Source organism: Chlamydotis macqueenii, chromosome 7, assembly GCF_036417535.1.
Source record: "Chlamydotis macqueenii isolate bChlMac1 chromosome 7, bChlMac1.mat, whole genome shotgun sequence".
In the NCBI taxonomy this organism is placed as follows: domain Eukaryota; kingdom Metazoa; phylum Chordata; class Aves; order Otidiformes; family Otididae; genus Chlamydotis; species Chlamydotis macqueenii.
The window spans coordinates 19,971,031-19,990,570 of record NC_141562.1 but is presented as its reverse complement, the minus strand read 5'-3'; the positions used below and the strand labels follow the sequence as shown (position 1 = coordinate 19,990,570).

At 39.7% G+C, this 19,540-nt stretch overlaps 1 protein-coding gene across 2 annotated transcripts in view; it reads left to right on the top strand.

The window, feature by feature from the left end:
• The first annotated feature begins 3,701 nt into the window (after nucleotides 1-3,701).
• FRMPD2 (FERM and PDZ domain containing 2) overlaps nucleotides 3,702-19,540 on the top strand; it is a 67,203-nt gene continuing 51,364 nt past the window's right edge. Inside the window, exons 1-7 of one of the 2 annotated variants that reach the window (XM_086752590.1) lie at nucleotides 3,702-3,825; nucleotides 7,461-7,618; nucleotides 8,944-9,009; nucleotides 11,354-11,539; nucleotides 12,423-12,549; nucleotides 14,327-14,452; nucleotides 17,919-18,003. In XM_086752590.1, the coding sequence (XP_086608716.1) occupies nucleotides 3,702-3,825; nucleotides 7,461-7,618; nucleotides 8,944-9,009; nucleotides 11,354-11,539; nucleotides 12,423-12,549; nucleotides 14,327-14,452; nucleotides 17,919-18,003 (872 nt within the window). Of the gene's footprint in view, nucleotides 3,826-7,460; nucleotides 7,619-8,943; nucleotides 9,010-11,353; nucleotides 11,540-12,422; nucleotides 12,550-14,320; nucleotides 14,453-17,918; nucleotides 18,004-19,540 lie in introns of both variants that reach the window. The other variant, XM_086752589.1, reaches the window with a different exon arrangement.

Here is a 19,540-nt window from a genome sequence, read left to right as displayed (position 1 = left end):
ATTTCTCCTTCCTCACCGTCTTATTCACTGCTATGTCCTATGATCCCCCTTTTTCATCTGCTTCTTCACCATCATCCAGGTAATGGACTAAGACGTTAATGCTATAGAAACTGATTTCTACAGCTGAAACAACTTGCCAGTAAATTCCCTCTGATAGGCTTGTGTGAAAAGGGCTGCCATTTAGTTAGGAATTCAGGTGGCCCATTCTCCTTAAGGATGTTTAATTCACATGATTTTGTTTGATAAGGGAAAGTTAGTTTTCCTACAAAAGTAATAGCTTTTAGCTCTTTTGTTGTTGTTATACTGTCAACAAAGCAGCAAAAGTAAAGATGAAGGTTGACAAAAGCCAAGTTACTCCCTTACATTTCACTAAATAAGATTACCAAATCTAATAAAGCCAAATTACATGTAAAGTGGCCCTGGCAAGTGAAATTACTAATGCATGATTGCTATTAAGTGTTAAATTCAGATGCAAAGCTGTAGTTCATCATCTTTTATAATAAATTCAATTTCTTTCACCAACCCTAGAATTCAATAACTGTTTGGACGAAAGCTTGCATATACAATAAAACAAAATGTACTGAAATAGAATAGAATAGTTTAAAAAGAAATATGATAAATTGGTGGATGTTTGTGGCAAAATGATGGGTTAGCCTCACTTCAGTGTACTTTTCATATCTATGCAAGAAGAGTAGGTTAAATTCTTCCAGGGGAAAACCTATTGACTTGAGACAGTCCATGTAATGAACGAATGTGTTGCAAAGATTAGAATGGGGAGGATATTTTAGGCTAATTTGCCAATTTGGATGGCACTATCTTCTTCCATAGAAGTCAGCAGAGGTTTCGCCTTTGACCTCAGAGCATGAACTGACACTGAAAGCCCTTTGCTATTTTTTCCAGGCACAAAACCGTTAACCTCTCTATCCTGGCCAAACTCCAAAGTGGGTGATTACATTCTGCTGCTCTAATTTTTCCTTGCAGGCTCAACTAGATCTAGCATAATTTCCTGATGTGTAGTGTTACTGTGAACAATCAAGTCCCTTTTTGCAAGGTTGTTGTTAACTTTTTCCTTGCCTCCTAATTAGTCTACTTTGCCTTATTGGTTATAGCTTCTTTGAAGGTCAGAATTGTTTGGTTTTGGATCACAGTTTTTATTTAATTGAGGACCATTAATATATGCAGTGCTACAATGATAAAAATATCTTTATATCACTTATACTCTCATATCATATACATAGTGTAGACTGACTTATAAAAGGAAATTAAATGTATTTTTTTCCTCAGGCACTCACACAGTTATATCTTTGTCAAATATCACATCATACTGGTCTTGTAAAGCAAAAGTAAAAAATACAGCCCAGAATTGCAGGGCATTCTGAGTGTGTTTAAAAATCAGTTGCCAATTTTCTTGTAAAATAACACATTGCTTAACTCTACATTTCATTAAAGCAATAATTTATTACACTTTAAAGAGATTATGATTTCCATGGCCGTAAAATCTAATAATTTTTAGAAGTTTGCACATCATGGCTAGCAGAATTCATTTAAGTCATACTTAGTACTGATCTGAGACCTTACTTCTAGAAAAAAAACATTCATTACAAAAGTTAAGCAGCCCTGGTGTAACTGCTGATTTCACTTTGGCTCTATAAAGCTGTAACACCTGCACTCTGGATAGTTACTTGTGAGTAACATAAGCTAGTTAGAAATATCAGCACTAAAATCACTTGGTATAGGCACTTCTATCTAAAATAGAGGATGCAGTGCCCCTTCCGCCAGCACACTCTCAAATAAAACAGAACTATGTACAGTCTGGTGGACTACCCATATGGAGAAGCCAGATAGATTCTAGTTCTGGGGATGTGAATTCATTGCTCAGCCTCAGTACCACAGGGTTAAGTGAAATGCTATCACAGTAATTTATTACTGAGAGAAATGGCTATGGCTTAGATTAAGAAGATTTGTCTGTCTCTTCTAATTAAGGTTAGGTTCCTAAGAAGCTTTACTATCCTTTGAAGCTACAGAGACTAAAATTAGGATTCTGGTTCTGTTTAAAGTGTCACTAGGTTGGTCCATAATCCCATAGTGATTGCAGCAAGGGATCATTCTTCCAGTGTTGTTATTCCTTGTTTGGAAGTTAGTGAGCCTTGACAAGACCCCTTGAATCAAAGTCTGAGTAGTCTATTAATCAGCAACAAGTTGGTCCTGCAGAACATTGTAATGCTCTTGCAGTGACCCCTTGAAGACTGCATAAAAAACAAGAGTCAGGAAGAGAAATCAGCTGTAGGAGACAGTAAATTCTATTGCAGGCAGAGAGCAAATGCTAGCAGTAAGTGGGCTATGTACAGAGAGTGATGGAATGGTTAGAGGGTAAGCGTTGTTTTCAGGCTGTAAGTGAAGTCATTTTACAGTGGCATTTATAATCCTAGACATGTCAATAGCATCCTAGCCTCTAATGTCCTCACTTGGTGGTCTACAGTGTCAGAGCCTCAAAGCAACAGATGGATCACTTCCAACTTTTCTTATTACGCCCCTATTTACACAGCATACAATGAACCTATGGAGCTCACTGTTACAAGATAATAACCACACAAGTGTAAATTAAGTTCAAAAATTTTTAGCAAATTGTACGCTTGGATTCAGTTTTCCTTTCAGGTCTGTAGACCTAGAGCAGCTCTGCCTAGATTAGTAAATTACAGAAATCTGTAACTGGTGAAATGGAAAAATTAGACACATTTGTGAAGAACAAAACCTTCTTTGACAATATTTAATATGATAAATCATTTGGAGGAAAATAAGCCTTGATACTTCAAGTCACATGTCAGTTTCTAGTTGGCTGGGGTTAGGAAAATACTTTTCCAATGAGTAAGACATTAAATTATGATTCACTACAGGATGTCTTTTTCTAAATGATCTGATGCTGCATTATATCTGAGACAAAACAGGGAGAGTGTGTGGACCAACATTCTTCTGCAGTATGTGAGGTTTTTTATACCAGTCAGATAGGGCAGTGTGCTGGGAGCCACTAAATTACTATTCAGCAGCTCATAGAGGGAATAATATTTTAATTTGGTTTAGTGGAACAAAGCAAGTTTATATGTATATTGGTATGGATGAACTGCAAGTCCTGAGTCGTGGGTATCTGACCAAGAAAATCTCTCATCAATGAGTTCAGTAAGAGTCTACAAGCTTGTACTGATCAATCTGCTGAGCAATGAATTAAACTCAATTGCTCTGTTGGACTGTGTTTATAAACCTTTCATGCATTTCTTTTGCTTTGCCATTCTTTTTCTCTTAGATTAACTCTGTCATGTTTCAATAGACAAGAGCATCAAATGAAGCAGCAAAATCAATGTCCTGTCACTCAAATAACCACTATCAAAGTCTGAACAGTACATATTAATGAAGGATCTCCTGAGTAAAAACTATTTGCCTCACAGAATCTTGTGATTGGTTACAAATGATAAGGAAAATGGCTGAAAAAGATTACAGTATGTCACTTAGTTTGGTTTCCTTTAGTTAATTTTATTCAGATTAAGATAAAGATCAACAATACCTACTTTTTGTGAACAAAGAAGCAGGGTGGTTCACAAAATATTTCTTATTGTGAGAGAAGGGTACGGTTGTAATCAGTATGGTTTGCTTTGAGCAAATTCAGTCTACTTTAGCATATCCAAAATCTGGTTTGTATTGCAGCAGGCATGAGCAGTTCCTGTGTGACACTGGCCGAGGTCCTGTGGGCAAAAGGAAGCCCCTTGGAGGAAGAAGAAATATGGGCACTCTTGTACCTGGCCACAGTGCAGCTTCTGGAGGATCTTCACAAAGGTGAGGTGAAAGTATCTTCTTATAGTTCTTACTGCTGGAAATTAATTCTTGAGTTATTTTAGCTCTTTTGAGATTTTTTTTTTTTTCTGAGACAAAAAGCACTAATGGCAATAATAGCATATTGCTAATAAAAATGAGAAATCTTTCAGTGCTGCTGTGATTACATCTAGACTGTTTTGTCTACAAAAAAAAAGATCATCACACAATTGGTTTGGTTTTGTTTTTTTTTTTTTCAAATTACACATCAGATGTGTCTAAGTACAACTACACATGATATAACAGGACAAAAGAGTCTTCCTAAAGTCTGAATAACACACACACAAAAAATGAACTGCCAGCTAGGATCATGTCCTTCATGTACTGATAGAGGAGGACAGGCAAATTCACATGGCTCCTCATTCAGCTAGTAAGAGACTTTTATCCTTGTTGATAATAATTTGACTTATCATAATGGCTTATCATAAAGTCATCATGATGAATGCTTGCCAAGCAGGCCAGCTGTATGAGAAAGCACAGCTGAGCAACCTCTCACATTTTGAGAACTGTTTATGACAATAGATATTCCTTTTTGAGGGGAGAATGAATGAGATGTGTTCTTACCTCATGAGCATGTAGAAGCAAAATACTGAAAACAAGTTATGTGTAACTTCTGTTATAGCTGGAGGGGTGAAGTTTTATTACCAACTAGTTTTTAATGGACTGGAACAGTATAGCAGGTTGACTATACCATCAATTCTCTACTATCTAGTGTGACAAGAGGATAGAACAGCCCAAACAAGACATGCACCAGGAATGTGCAAAGGAGTGCAGCACAGAGATAACCACATGGATAGATTCAGTTCAGGTCCATCACAGCTTATTAACTATATGCCAGACACTAAGCTGACACTATGCTTTCCTGATCTCTTGCTTAAAAAAAAAAAAAAAAGGACTTATTGAGATAGTCAGCCTATGTTCCCTATGCTGCACCTGATAAATTTAGGGTATTATGATCAGAAGATGAAAAGTAAACAAGAGGAAGTAGGGATGCAGAACCAAACTGGTCTATAGGTCAAGTGCAAGGCTACTCAAACATGTCTTTAGAGAGCTCAAGTCTAGAAGTCCAAATTGGACTCATTCTGAAGCTGAATCCTCAGTGCTCCAGTTTCTTGGAGGGCAGCAAAGGTGAACTGCCTCTGCATGCGATCATCCCAGTTGACTAAGACATATCTCTGGCTCCACATTGCTTAATTACAGCTATATTTTTTCTGGAATCAGCATCTTAGGGCTAGTACCACCGTGTTTGCGCTGCATGTGCTTGATGTAATAAATCCTGCTAGACCTGGTGATGGTCAGCACCACTTGCTATAGCAATATTTCCAGTGTGTTTGGGCACTGACTCGTTAGGCAGGTATGCTGACTTGTCTACAGGCCAACATTACAGAAGGCCAGGTAGTCTTCAAGGCTAAAGTACAAGCTGGCTATCTATTTCTAAAACTTCCCAGCGTGTGCTACTTGTATTTGCATACAAAAGTACAGAGAATGAGGAAGGAGCAAAAGAGAAGGCTAGCTGATAATTTTTAGACCTTTAATTTTCTAAAGAAGTAAATACCAAAACTGTTGCAAATACCAGTGGTCTGTAAGTCTTGAATGTCTGGGTCCTCTGGCTATACAAACCTCCTAGATGTATATGAGTTCCCAGCTTAACATTTTACCCATTTTTACCATCCATTTTCCTGATATAAAGGTCACCATGCATAAGAACTTAGTAGCCATTTTTTAAATATATAGTTTTTAAATGCTAAAATACCAAACCATTTAGGGCATGTTTCTGAGCTCTTCTATGGTGATCTGAATGGTCTGTTCTCACAGTCTAGACTGAAGAGAGTGGTTCAACAGCCAACCTTTTTTTTTTTTTTTCTAATTACCTATATTTCCAGGGACTCTATATCTAAATATTGCCATAGTTAATTAAGCTTTTCCTCTTTCTAAAGTGAAGAGATTGATCTTAAATGCTTGAATTTTTTAATGAAATCACTTGGATGTCTTTGGTCAAATTCACTTAATGTATCTATGCAAGTGTGGAGTGTTTGCAGAAGACTGCACATCCTCCTGCTTCCACTCCTGCTTTAGACCACGGGAGCCAACCTCAGTGGATCTCTGCAGTGATATTTTTTTAAGAGTACTCAGCCCTTTACAAGAAGAATCCAGTCCTTTACTGAGACACCTTCAAATGGATTTTTTTCAGGGAACAGCAAGTGGCAAGCTGTTCCCTAAGAGACACGAAGCCCAGACCCAAGCACAGTTACAAGGGTGGCAGGGCAGGGGCTGTGCCAGCCAGGCCCCTGTCCCACAGTACCCAAATAAGATGAGCAGAGCAGGTCTGGGGTTGACAGCTGAGAATCCAGACCACCACACAAGTTTGTGGTGACAAGGCAGGTCCGAGGTCAATCTAGGAAGCTGAGTCAGGATCAGGTCTGGTGTGGGCAACCGGGGTCAGACAGCCCAATGATACAAGGCAAGTGTGAGGTCAAGCTGGGAAGTCAGCCTCTGGGTCAGGATCAATGAGGTCTACAGTCAGGCAAGGCATGGCTGTGGCTGAGCTGGAGACAGGCACTCTACACCATACTTCAGACTGGATTCTGGAACTAGGCAGAGAATGGGGGTAAGTAAGTGAGGCTGGTCAGGGACATTATGCCTATTAATTTCCTCAGGACCGTGTCAGGTTTAGGAGTCTACATTTATCATTTGAAAACACTTTCGTTTGAAATATCCCCTCTCTTTTAACAGAACTGACATGCAGACAGAAAGACTGAATGTGAATAAAGCTAAAATGTCATGGCTGATCATGTTACTGGTGGAATCTGTCTAAGTTTTAGTCTGGGCAGTTTTCACACTTGCATTCTGGTAAAAAAAAAAAAAATCTCAAAGTTCAGGTTAGTTGGAAATGATATTTCCACACAAAGAAAAGCTTAGCTGGTTATAGCACTGGGACTTGGGAAGTTTGTTTCTACTGCTTCTGTTGACTGACACGGTGTAGTCATCACAGCTGAGCTCTGTATCAGTTTCATCTGTACAATGGAAATAAAAAGAGAATCCTGACGTTGACTTTCTGTCAGAGTAACTTGGCTTTGCTAGACACAATATGCTGAAAGACAAGTTGCTAAAATGCAGAGCTGAGTGACTATAAGCAGCACACAGAACAAAAAAGTATCACCGCAGAGAAGAGATTTGTACCATGGTCATGCAACTTAATGGAAGCTAACTTCTCATGCTTTACTGGAAGGAATGTTCTTCTCTTCTGATATTCTCTTGTGCTTCACATAAAAAGATCTACCAAAAATGTCAAGATCTCCAGAATCTACCCATGGGATGTAATTCTGCCTTTTCCTAGGCTTCAGAAATCCACTGAAATCAATATATTGTTTATATGTGTGAAAATATGTGAGAGAGAAATTAAGTCTTTAACCATCACTGAATTCCAGCTGGCAAAATCAGCCAGGCATGAATGAACATGATTCCACTGACTTCTGGGTACATCTCCAGGAAACTTCAGTGATGGATTTGGCTATGCAGGTGAGATGCCAGCAGTACAATTTTCTGAGTGCAGTAAATTCAACACTAAAAACTCCATTATCTTCTTCAACATTTTTCAGACCCTGGCATCTCTGTGATTTGTCCGTGGTCAGTACTACTGTATGCTGAAGGAAGTTTGTCCTTCCAAAACAATGCATCTCAGACGGAAGCTGTCCCTTTCAGTGCACCAGAATTGCTCCACAGACAAAGTAAAAACCAGCGCGTTGGACTAACAAAGGTAAGGTATATTACAAAGTAAATCTTGACAGTACTTCATGAAGACAAGCTTGTGGGTTTTAATGCAGCACCATGCCAGGTATCTGCTGTCAAACTCCATTTCTAGTAATGCTAAACAAATTAGGCAACAGTTAGAAATATTTTCATGTATTTTGCAGCTCTCACCATTAGACTAGCATGCATGTCAACATCAAAATCAATTCTGAACATCAGTCCTCAAGTGTGGGGTAACGTTAGAAGGGATGCATGTACGCTGGAGGGGTGGTCCGTGGCGACTCACGCACTGGACGCAGATGAATCCATGAGTGCAGGGGTTAGGTGTGTCCATGTACGTGGTGGGCACGGATAAGTCCATGAGTGCAGGGGGCAGGTGCGTGGCGGGCATGGATGGGTCCATGGGTGCAGGGGGGCAGGTGCGTTCACGTGTGTAGCAGGTGTACAGGTATTTAACCCTGTATTGCGCAGCATTAAATTGAAGGCTTGGCTTGGCGGTATCCGTATGATGCCCTGCTTTCCCCGCGGTGGGGCTCCGGTGCGTGCGGGGTAGGTTAGCTGGCAAGAGAAGCCTGCACTCAAGGTCTGCAGAAATGTATTATTTATAAAGTCCCACAGAAAGGAAGAATATTTCTATGAACATGACGTTTGACCAGATATGGTAACTGTAATCCCAGAAGCAGCAGGACTGCAGTATCTATATAATCAGAGTGGAAGCACTCCCAGAAAGGCAGAAATATGTTCAGCTTTGTTAACGATTTACTTTTCTTTTCCCTGCCAAATGAGTCTCTCTGGCAAGACAGTAACATCCAACACTCAGGTACCTAAAAGTTTTAAATACAACTAGGATCACATCAGTGCATATTTCCCTCAGGCAGAACACGGTAGTTTCTGATCACCATATAACTGATCACTTAGATGCTATGCAGAAACATGAAGCTTTGGAGTAGATGACCCCTACTCCAGTAATCCTCTTCCTGGACATGACTGCTAGTCAGTCCTACATGTAGGGGAGACCTTTATTTGCCAATGGGAGAACTTCAAAACTAAGAAAGGAGTACAAATTTCTTTTCCTACTCATGGCATCATTGGATAGAGGGCAGCCTGGCTCAGCCCCTCAAGCTGAACAATACTCATTGCATGCTATCAAGTCCATAAGCCAAGAGTCACTATTGTACTTCTATATATGTTTCCTCTAGTCTAGTTTTTAAAAAAATATCTGGCTTCTGCCATTTTGGGACCAAAGACAAAAAAAAAGATGGTCTCTCTAGTATGAGGCTTTTCTGTATTTAATGTTGACTTCATGAAGGATTTCCTTTTCTGTTTTGACAGATGTTGGTATACTCCTTGGGAATGACTCTCTATTGGTCAGCAGACTACCAGGTTCCTCCAAACCAGGCCAGTAACACAAATATTTTTTTATTTTTTTAATTCTGTCTTATATTGGTAGGCTTAAAGATTGAGAGGCATAATCTGAAGTCTCGGTAGTCGGGGCTTATATTTTGGACCACTAGAAAGAATTGGAAAGCTTGCATCAAGGTCCAGATTTCACCAATATACCAGTTCATCCAAATCAGGAATTTAGTCAGGCCTTATCTTTACCTTTTTTTTTTTCTTTCCTCATCAAAAAACAGAGTTGTTCCCTATTAAGATGAATTGTACTTTCCTTTTAAGAATGAAGATTATTTATTTCAAGACTGTAATAAGAAACAGGCTGCCCAGGGAAGTGGTTGAGTCACTATCCCTGGACATATTTAAAAGACATGTAGATGTGGTACTTAGGGACATGGTTTAGTGGTGGACTTGGTAGTGTTAGGTTTGTGGTTGGACTCAATGATCTTAAAGGTCTTTTCCAACATAAATGATTCTATGATTCTAAGATAGGAAAGGTTAAAAGAAAAACATAATGTTGGCATGATTGTGGTGCTGTGCACATTTATGTGCTTTTTCAAAGAATGAGATGTTGCAATAAAACTAAGTAACTCTCCTTATTTCTGAGCAAATTCTACCAGCATCTCTGCTAGTTGAAATTTTGCATTTCTTGCTTACCTAGAATCCTTTCAAAGATCTGTAAGCATACATTTTTCTTCATTTCTATATCCATGCTTCTAATTGCATTCTTTTGATTAGAAGAGCACAAGCTGTTAGTAAATTTAACCTCCCTTTCATGGGTATACACACTGTAAGAGAAAAGGCTCTATAAGCTAAATGACTCTAAAATTTAAGTATCTGGTCTCTATGGTGACAATTTTGGCTGGTATAACTCCTTACCTTTTTGCAGCTAATAGTGCCACATCTTACTTGCATGAATCTTTAAGATTCACAGTCTAATTAGCAAAGCTATGGAGCAGACTGAGCTGTTGTCTGTCACCAAGAAGCTCCTGTACCAGCTGATGACTCTACTTATCAGTTCCCTCCAAGGCTATCCTGGATCCCATTAGAGGCTTCACTTAGTGCTGTTATGCTACCTGTCTGGAATTGTGGTGCGTTGACCCCGGCTGGATGCCCAGTGCCCACCAAAGCCACTCTATCCTCCTCAGCTGGGCAGGGCAGAGAAAAATATAATGAAAGGCTTATGGGTTGACATAAGGACAGGGAGAGATCACTCACCAATTACAAGCATGGGCAAAACAGACTCAACTTGGGAAAATAAATAAAAATAATTTATTAGTAATCAAATCAGAGTAGGATAATGAGAAATAAAAACTAAATCTTAAAAACACCTTCCCCCCACCCCTCCCTTCTTCCTGGGCTTAACTTTACTCCCAAATTCTTTGCCTCCTCCTGCTCAACAGCACAAGGGGACAGGGAATGTGAGTTTGGGTCAGTTCATCACAAGTTGTCTCTGCCACTCCTTCCTCCTCAGGGATAGGACTCCTCACACTTCTTCCCTACTCTAGCATGGGGTCCCTCTCATGGGAGACAGTCCTCCATTAACTTCTCCAACATGAGTCTTTCCCACCGACTGCAGTTCTTCACCAACTGCTCCAGCGTGGGTCCCTTCCATGGCGTGTAGTCCTTCAGGAGCAGACTGCTCCAGTGTGGGCTGCAGGGTCACAAGTCCTGCCAGCAAAACTGCTCCAGCATTGGCTCCTATCACCACTGGTCTACAGGTCTTGCAGGAGCCTACTCCAGTGCAGGTTTTCCATGGGGCCACAGCCTCCTTCAGGCATCCACCTGCTCTGCATGGGGTCCTGGCTGCAGGTGGATCTCTGCTCTTCTATGGGCCTCCATGAGCTGCAGGGGGACAGCCTGCTTCACCATGGACTGCACCATGGGTTGCAGAGGAATCTCTACGCTGGTGCCTGGAGCACCTCCTCCCACTCCTTCACTGCCAGTGGTGTCTGCAGGGCTGTTTCTCATACTCTCACTCCTCTCTCTGGCTGCAATTGCAGTTTTGGGGTTTTTTTTCCCCTTCTTAAATGTTATCCCAGAGGTGCTACCACCATTGCTGATGGGCTTGGCCTTGGCCAATGGTGGGTCCATCTTGGACCCAGCTGGCACTGGCGCTATGGGACATAGTGGAAGCTCCTAGAAGCTTCTCACAGAAGCCAACCCTGTAACCGCTCGCTACCAAAATCTTGCCACGCAAACCCAAACAGGAATTTTTTGCAACTCTAAAGGAATTCAGTGTCCTTTTCTCACTCAGGGTGAAAGGCTTACAGAAATTCCTGGTCACAGTTTACACAGGATTTGAAACCACTAGGAGATGTCATTTAACAGTACCTCCATTTTGATTCAGTCCCTCCAGCTGAGTGACCAACTACACACGCTCTTGCTGACACTATGTGAAGATCTGCCACATAAAAGACTTTCTCCTGAATCAATTCTGGAAGCATGTGAGGCACATCAGAAGGAATCTGCTTCCTTACCAGCAAATGTCTATGTAAAGAAGATGGTCCAGTTTGCTGTCGGAAGTGTCAGTGAGGTAGGTAATACACTCATACTCTAATAATCTCATTTTCTTTGATGAGAGAGGGGAGCAGCAACATGGGGTACAGGTGAGCAATTGCCTGAAGTTAATGCTTGTATGAATTAAGGAAGTGAGATTGGGTTCTAGACTTCTAAGCAGGAAATTGAGTGGGCGTACGTACAAGCAAATGAGGTAATGAAGCCGTCTCTCACACCACTCTTACAGTCCTGGGAAATGATACAAATCTAGCTTTTGTGCTCAGAGTATCTTCGTTTCTTTGGTTAATACAGAAGCAATCATAACCATTACAGAGACATCACATTGACCAAAGGAATGGACTTTTTACACAAGAGAAAAGATTTCCCCATTGCCATTCTGGTTTCAGACTTTGTGAAATTCAAAGAAATCACATTTATATCATATTAAGAATTTCATTCATTGTCCTTGAGTGGAGCTGAACATTTGCTATACAGTCAAGCCTGACCATGTGAAGTCTAATAAATGAGCACCAGTCTTTTTCAAGATTTGAAATATCAACAAACCTTTTTTGTTGATAAGCTGCATGAAAGAAGACAAGCTGGAAGAAAACACACTGCAAATATTTCTTTTTCTGTTTTCAGCCACTATTCAGTAACATTCTGAGATTACCTTTTCCCTTGCACTCTCTTTTACTCTATTTCCGACTGTAATAGAGGGTGTCCCCTCTTAAACACAGCTAGCATGAGAGCATGAAGCCATCAAAACTCAATCCTGCTTTGTGTTAATCTGAGAAGATCATGTTGCTTACAGCAAGCAGATCAGCAGCGCTCTGACAAGCAGAGGGCAAGGATCACTTCAGTATGAGAGTCTGAAGTCCACATATCATATGACATTGACTTGCACTACTACTGTCTTCTAGGTAGAGTGGGTAGTCACCGAAGACACCACAGCCTCTCAGCTTAACAGAAGTCATGTGATAAGGAAAAGGCTACATGAGAAAATATCGGACACCTCACCACTGTCCTCCCAGATGAATTTTCATCAAGGTAATGAAAGGCTTATAATCTGAACTATCAGATAAGGATACAGCCAGCCTTTTCTGAGTCTTTTCCAATCTAGGTGAATTGTTTAGTTTCATTCTGTAGTGATTACATGTGGTGTTGGATAGGATATTTATTGCTTTACATATAAATGAGTTCATAATGGAAAGACTCTAAGGCAAGTCAGCAAGGTTTCTGTTCCTTATTTCCTCAAAGGACAGTAGTCTGAGGGCTGTGAAGCAATGATAACGAATCAGCTTGCACAGATTTGACTCTTAAAGCCCTTTGCATAAAACCTGTGCATATAAAAAAAACTACTTTCAAAACTATTTTTGTACTTTGTACACTCCAGTGTATTTTTGAAGGTAAAGAGTGGGATTCTGTGAAATTATCCTGCTACTGTTAAGGAATATATATTCATCCTTCCTATTTGATTACTCAGGCAAAGATTTGTGGTTTCTTTTTTATTTTGGTTCCATTTTTCTATTCAAAAGATGCTTTATAAATTCACACATGGATTGCTGGAGTGATTTCAAAACACAAGGCCAAATCCTGCTCACTATATAAATAAACCAGCATATACTAATTTCACATTTCATTTGACTAAGATCAAGATTTTCTTATCTCTCAGAGGAATTCTCTAATTGTAACTAAATGTGGACTTCAGGTTCAGATAGTTCTTTTTTTCTAGTCTTCATATTGCACTGTTCACTTCAACAGAAATCTCTGATTTTGTGGCAAGGGGAAGGCTGACCCAAGCTGTGCAGGCTTTTTTTTGGATATGCTCAACATTAGGCATATGAACAATCCAACTCCTCATCAGCAAATCAGATATAGGTTTCATTAACTTCAGCTAGATTTAAACACACACTGAAATACCTGTTGAACATTTCTATTAAGTATTATTGGTCATAAGAAGAGGAGATTCTTTCAAAAACACAGAGACAAACCACTCCTCAAATCCTACTGGCTCACTTATTCAGATACTGAGCTTACAGATTGACACTGGCATAAGCTGGTGAAAACCGCTGCTGCCAAAAGGGATGCTTGTATCTTCAGCCTCTGTTAGCCACAAATTCCTGCCATTTCCCTTCTACTTGTATGTATCTGGGGTGATCTATGTGTTTTCTAGAGGTTCAGGTCACGTGGCTTACACTTGCTGAAGGACTTCAGTGAATCAGGATGTTGTTTACATTGAGAATGTGTGAGTCACACTTTTCAAGGCAGTTTTCCATTTCTTTTTCTTTTTTTTTAATTAAAAATTACCACCTTCAGAGTTTCTGGAAAAGGACAAGAGACAATGCAGCCAAAGTAAAATTAGGGTGCAACAGAAATATGTACTTTCTAATGACTTAGGACAACCCCTTAATTGAATTTTTGCAGTCAAGTCTGGTAGTGGATTGTGTCTGGGCACTATCCATTCTGCACACACAAAAAAATACTTTATAGCTGAAGGTTTTGGGCCTCAGATATAAGGAAGGAGAAATCTGCAGGTTATCTGCACTTCACAACCTTTCAGTTAAACATGTAGAATAGAATTAATATATTAGATTGATTTTATTTTGAATGGTTGAGGAAAACTATGAGAACTATTTTCATAATAGAATGAAGTTACCAAGTTTTCCTTGGTCCATAAGGAACTGAAGTCCGGATTAGAAGACAAACAGCCATGGACTATATAAAAATTAGTCAAGCCAAATCTTATTTATGTTATCATGCAGATACAATGATTTATAATCAAAGTATGTGATTCACCATATTTCCTTTTTGTTTCCAGACAAAGGGTCCAGATTAATGAATTATAGTCGGTCAACAGAGGATTACAGACAACTCTCTGTCGACTACAGTGACTCTAATAGTATTTCAGAAAGTACGTCTTTGATACTGTCTAACCGAGGACATAGAAGAGGTAAGATTTTCCTGAAAGATTATGTTTATGAATGATGTAGTCATCTCTTTTGTCCCCTGAAATATGAGACTACTCACGTATGGTCAAGTGATAGGTACTCCCATGCACTTGTGGTTACGTGACTAGGGAGATATATTTGTGCTAAGCTGCAGAGAAGAAAGATACTTTCATACTGGATTCCTTTTTACTTGCTTCCTACTGTAAAGCTATATATTCCCTGGATACCATGCAGCACCTTCACCTCTTTCTTGCTTTATGCCCCCTTTGCCAGGTGAAGCTGTTCAGCAGATCACAGACAAAGCCTGACACCATGTTCTGGCACATGGGGTCTTGAAACAGATGAGAAATGGTGGAGCTACTCAAATATGATGGGCAATGTTAGGATGGCTGCACTGAAATCAGTTGAATCTATGAATAATACCTAAGACTTGAATGGTGGGGATTAATATTTCTTCAAGCCCATTCAAAACCAAAGGGACTAATTCTGAAATCTAAAGGAAAAAGACAACCAAACAACCTTTTGTTTTCTTTTCATTTTTGTCCTAAAGCCACTCTGTATTTCCTGCTCAGTGTGTTGTTTTTGCTGTGCTAAATGCCAGGTTGCAATGCTGCTCATCTGATTTACTTTGTCTGGAGATATCAGAGTTGAAATCTTAGCTCTACCTTTTATCCTTTAGTGGCAGGAACAGCATGAAATGAACTGTTTGGGAGAGGGTCCATTCCCTGAAGACACTGAGTCAGGGTCCTTGCCAAGCCACATAAATCACAGAGTGGGGGGATACTATGAAGCAAAGAATGGAATTCAGCAGGAAGGAGAGTACTGCTGTGCATGTATATCTTCATGTTTAAATTGGAATCTGAGGTAGGGACACCTAAACAGGATGTTCACACTGCCCAAGAGCAAAAAGTTCCTGTTGCCAAATGTCAACAGTGTCTCCTAAAAGGAGAGGTCCCTGTTCTCAGACTCCTGCCTATTTCTATTCTCCATTCCACAGTTACCCACCCTCCCATCTGCTTTCAGCTCTTTTTTTATTTTCCATCCTGCCTGAGGCACTTTTGAGTTTCCAGACCCAGAAGTGGAAGTTTACGTCTGTACATCGAAGTTTATTTCCTCACTCTATCAGCCTCCATGAGAAATTCAGTACTATGTCCTCCTATGGCATAGATTCAAACGTGCTCTGTAAGCATGTGTGGGTTTTTTATCCCAGAAATTTCTTTCCTAAGGCAATAACCCTAGCGTCCACTACATCAGTTATGATGCAATAAGGTATGCACACTGACTGGTTAGTTCATTTATGCTATAAATAACAGAAAACTGCTGAGTAGTTCTTGCTTTTTCTCACTGGGGAGCGTTAATTTGGGTTTATGTTCTCCAGCTGCTGATTGTCATGAAATTCGTAGGAACATATTGCCCACACTCCTCCAAATTTGAAATGTTTAAAATTTACTAGGCAAAAATAAAAGGCATAGAGCATGTTCTCAAGGGACTTATTTCCCTAGAAAAGATGGCAAAAAAAACCTGAGTGCCCACTGCATTATCACAAATCTGCCAGGAGATAATTCACAAAAAGAAAGCAAATGCAACCTGGGAAAAAAACCTATGCTATAGCCTCTCAGCCCCAAGGACGAGGAAGGTGAAGTTACTCATACAACTGCTGTTGATACTCTCCTTCTGAAAGGTGCTTTTCTGAAGCTCCAGAATTGCAATCAATATCAGCAGCAATAAAAACCTGAGACTGCAGCTGCTCCCTCTGTAACGCATATGTGTCAGTCACATAGCTAGTGGCACATCATGAAGGTAAACTCAGGAGCCTGTTTTGTTAGTCTTTTTTAAAAAAATTTTGGTCATAAACTTGACAAATGCTCATTCCAGTGAATTTATGTGTGTAACAATCTCCACTGAAACACTGGTAGCTGTATGTACTCAGGATTTTGTAAGACAAAACTCTAAAAATACAGGAGAAAACACAGAATGTGAGAGCTTGTCTGTCACAAACATTCTGTCATGAGATAACATATTAGAAAGATGCACTTTTCTCTGAAAATAAATATTAGCATCTAGTAGAACATCATTATCAAGAGAGATCAATATCTCTATCCAGACTGTACTTTAGAAGCTAATCCAACATACTGTAAATTAATCATCTACAGGATCAAATTCTTTGATGGTCACATGTTACTTGAATATCAGAATGTGTTGGATTTGTGATCAAAGTACGGCAGTTTGGCCACTGAAACTTGCCAACTTGTCCCACTGCCATAACAGCTGAGACTCAAAAACTAAAGGGAATTGTAAAAGTATATTTATACTATTACGTGAAACCTATAGTGTAAGCAGAGAATTTTGCAAGGCTTTCTCATTAAAAAGAATGTAATTTCAGATCACAGGACTGAATCTTAACTTTGGTAACTAGCCCTGAGTATTTGGCTTACCTCAAATCTCATATTTTGTCTGCCATCTGCAGCTTAAAAAACATGTTTATGCATATTTTAACAATGTGACTGTAAATTTTCTAGTTTTTAAAATTGCAATTGGTGTTTGGTACACCAGAATTCAATGTTATGTTTTCATGTTGGAATTCTGGGTGTAGTTCATGGATATTTTATCCAGAGAAAAAGCTGACCTAAATGCTTACTTCCACATAGGTCATCTTATCACCTCTATCATTCTGCCTATGTAATAGTCTGATATGCAATTCTTCAAATATCAATTAAATGATCCAAGTGAAGAAAAATTTAACCTGCCCACCCTTCTTTAAAGGATTTAAAACATCTCTGCTGCTAGAAAAAGTGTTCACAGAACTACCACTTGCATAACTCTTTCTTTTTCTACCTCTAAGTTTCAGCCTTCATATATTTGGACAAAGCAATGCCTTTCCTTTCTGTAGCAGCAAAGATGAATGAAAGTGAAAAAATGCACAAATCTTATTTGCTAATGACTCACAAACCATCCTATATTCCCACCAGATTTTTATTATGTAAAAACATTCACAATATATTTAATGTAGCAAATAACAAGTGGAATATCTACAAACAGTTTTAATTTCAGTGATTTTATATCCTACTCTGATTAAGCCAGAGAAGTTCCATGGCTTTCCCACTCCTACTTTCATGCCTGGAAACAGAAGAACAAAGAATACTGGGAATAATTTCTGAAGAGCAAAAGCCGTTTCAGAAATTACCCCCATACATATGGAAATAACAGCCATTGTACCTACACAGCTCTTTTCCAAATTACATTCACATGCAGGGTTATGAGGAGGAAGTAACAGTAACAACAGAAGTGGGAATACTGCTGGTATAGTATTCACTTAGCCATATCAAATAGCCATTTATCATGCCCAAGCAAGGACACAACAGAGGAAGTAGCCCATCTAAATTTCCTCCTTGTTGTAATTGTCCCAATATCTGATGTTGAGTGCTGCTACAATTGCTTCAATTGTGAAATTTCCTTTATTCATTTCAGGGAGAGTTCCACAGACGCACAGGTCATGGGACCCAACACTTAGCGGGTCAAGGACACAAAGTAGCTACAAGCTCTTCATAAACAGGTAATCAAAAGTCATATTCCTAAAAGATGGAAGCTGTTTTATTACCAAGTGAAGCAGACAACTAGTGTGGCAATGTCATTATCAGAAAATGCCTTGATCACCATAGGAACCTGTTTTGATAATAGATATTGTTTATGTAGAATTAAAGTGCACCTAGACTCAGTTTGGCTCCAAGCGAAGCAGTCCAAACGCTCTAGTGAAATGAAGCTTGGGCCCTGAACAATCTGTAGAAAACAAGGACACTGAAGTTTTCCACCTTTACGCTTTACCACTGTGCCCTGCCAGATGTCACTGGCCTCCCAGAACAGCTGCCCCTAGTGTGTCTCCACCAGAATCACACAGGTAAGCAGCAATAGCTTGCTGTGACTGAAACAACTGGGAAGCAGCTCCACACAGAGTGTGGAAGTGAAAAACGTGTTGAGAAGGGATGAACAGTCATTGTTTTCACTGCAAAGCATTCTGCAGAGTCCATATTTGTCTACATTCAGATTTTGGATCTGGTCTTGCCTCGCTGTCACATTAGCAGAGGCCTGATGTGTTCTGGAGTGGTTATGACAGACTATGTATATGATCCATCGTTTTCAGTGAATTATTTGCATTTCCATCTCTGTTCTTAGATTGATTTGTCTCACTTGAGTCAACTATATCCAGCTCTGTCCCGCCACTTTACTGAAGAGTCATAGGTAACCCAGGGATACAGTAGAGACCTCTGCTCTGTCTTGAAGATTAGCCTAATTTTAGCCATGGCATGTACAGCAGCCCTGTACATAAATAATGAAAGCTGAGAATTATACGACTGATACTAACTCCTTTTCAAAAGCCAGAGAAACTCCACTGCTGCCAAACAAGAGTTTTCTAGGCTGGGTGTTAGGATAGTGCAGCTGTAAGCATGGCTGTTTGAAGAAGAGATGTAAGTACTGTTAGCCTCTAGGCACCGCAAAGACCAGAATCCTATAGCTAAGCACCATGTAATCCCTACAGACATCCCATTTAAATTGAGTTCTTGACCCAGTTAAACAGGAGTTTCTTCTTTTAACCATGACATGAGTAATTCAGGCTCACAGGAAATGCTCCATTTAGATCAACCCCAAATTAAATGTATCCCGAGTAAACAGTTTGAACTTCCTGATAAATCAGCCATGATAATCTGAGCAATGTGAGACACCCCAGTACACCTCTAAACCTGCAATAAGAAAGAACTACAAGCAGGTTGCAGGATAGTGGCAACTTTTGTGAAGAAAGAACTCTCTGTCTACCTGTCTTAACTACAGACACATACGTAAACATATGTGTATAGAGACATCTATTTATGCATCACATACCTGGCAAGGATATCAGTAACGAAAGATTTATTTACTGAGTATTTTGGAGCAGTTGCCATGCCTCTGACTGCCAGCCTGGCTATCATCTTCATATCCTTGATCTAAAAAATCATGCTGCTAAGAAAATGTTCCCCTCCTCTGCTGAAAGATGAATTCTCCTCCAAATTTCCAGCAAGCTATTTCCCATAGAACTTCAGAGACTGTAAACCACACTT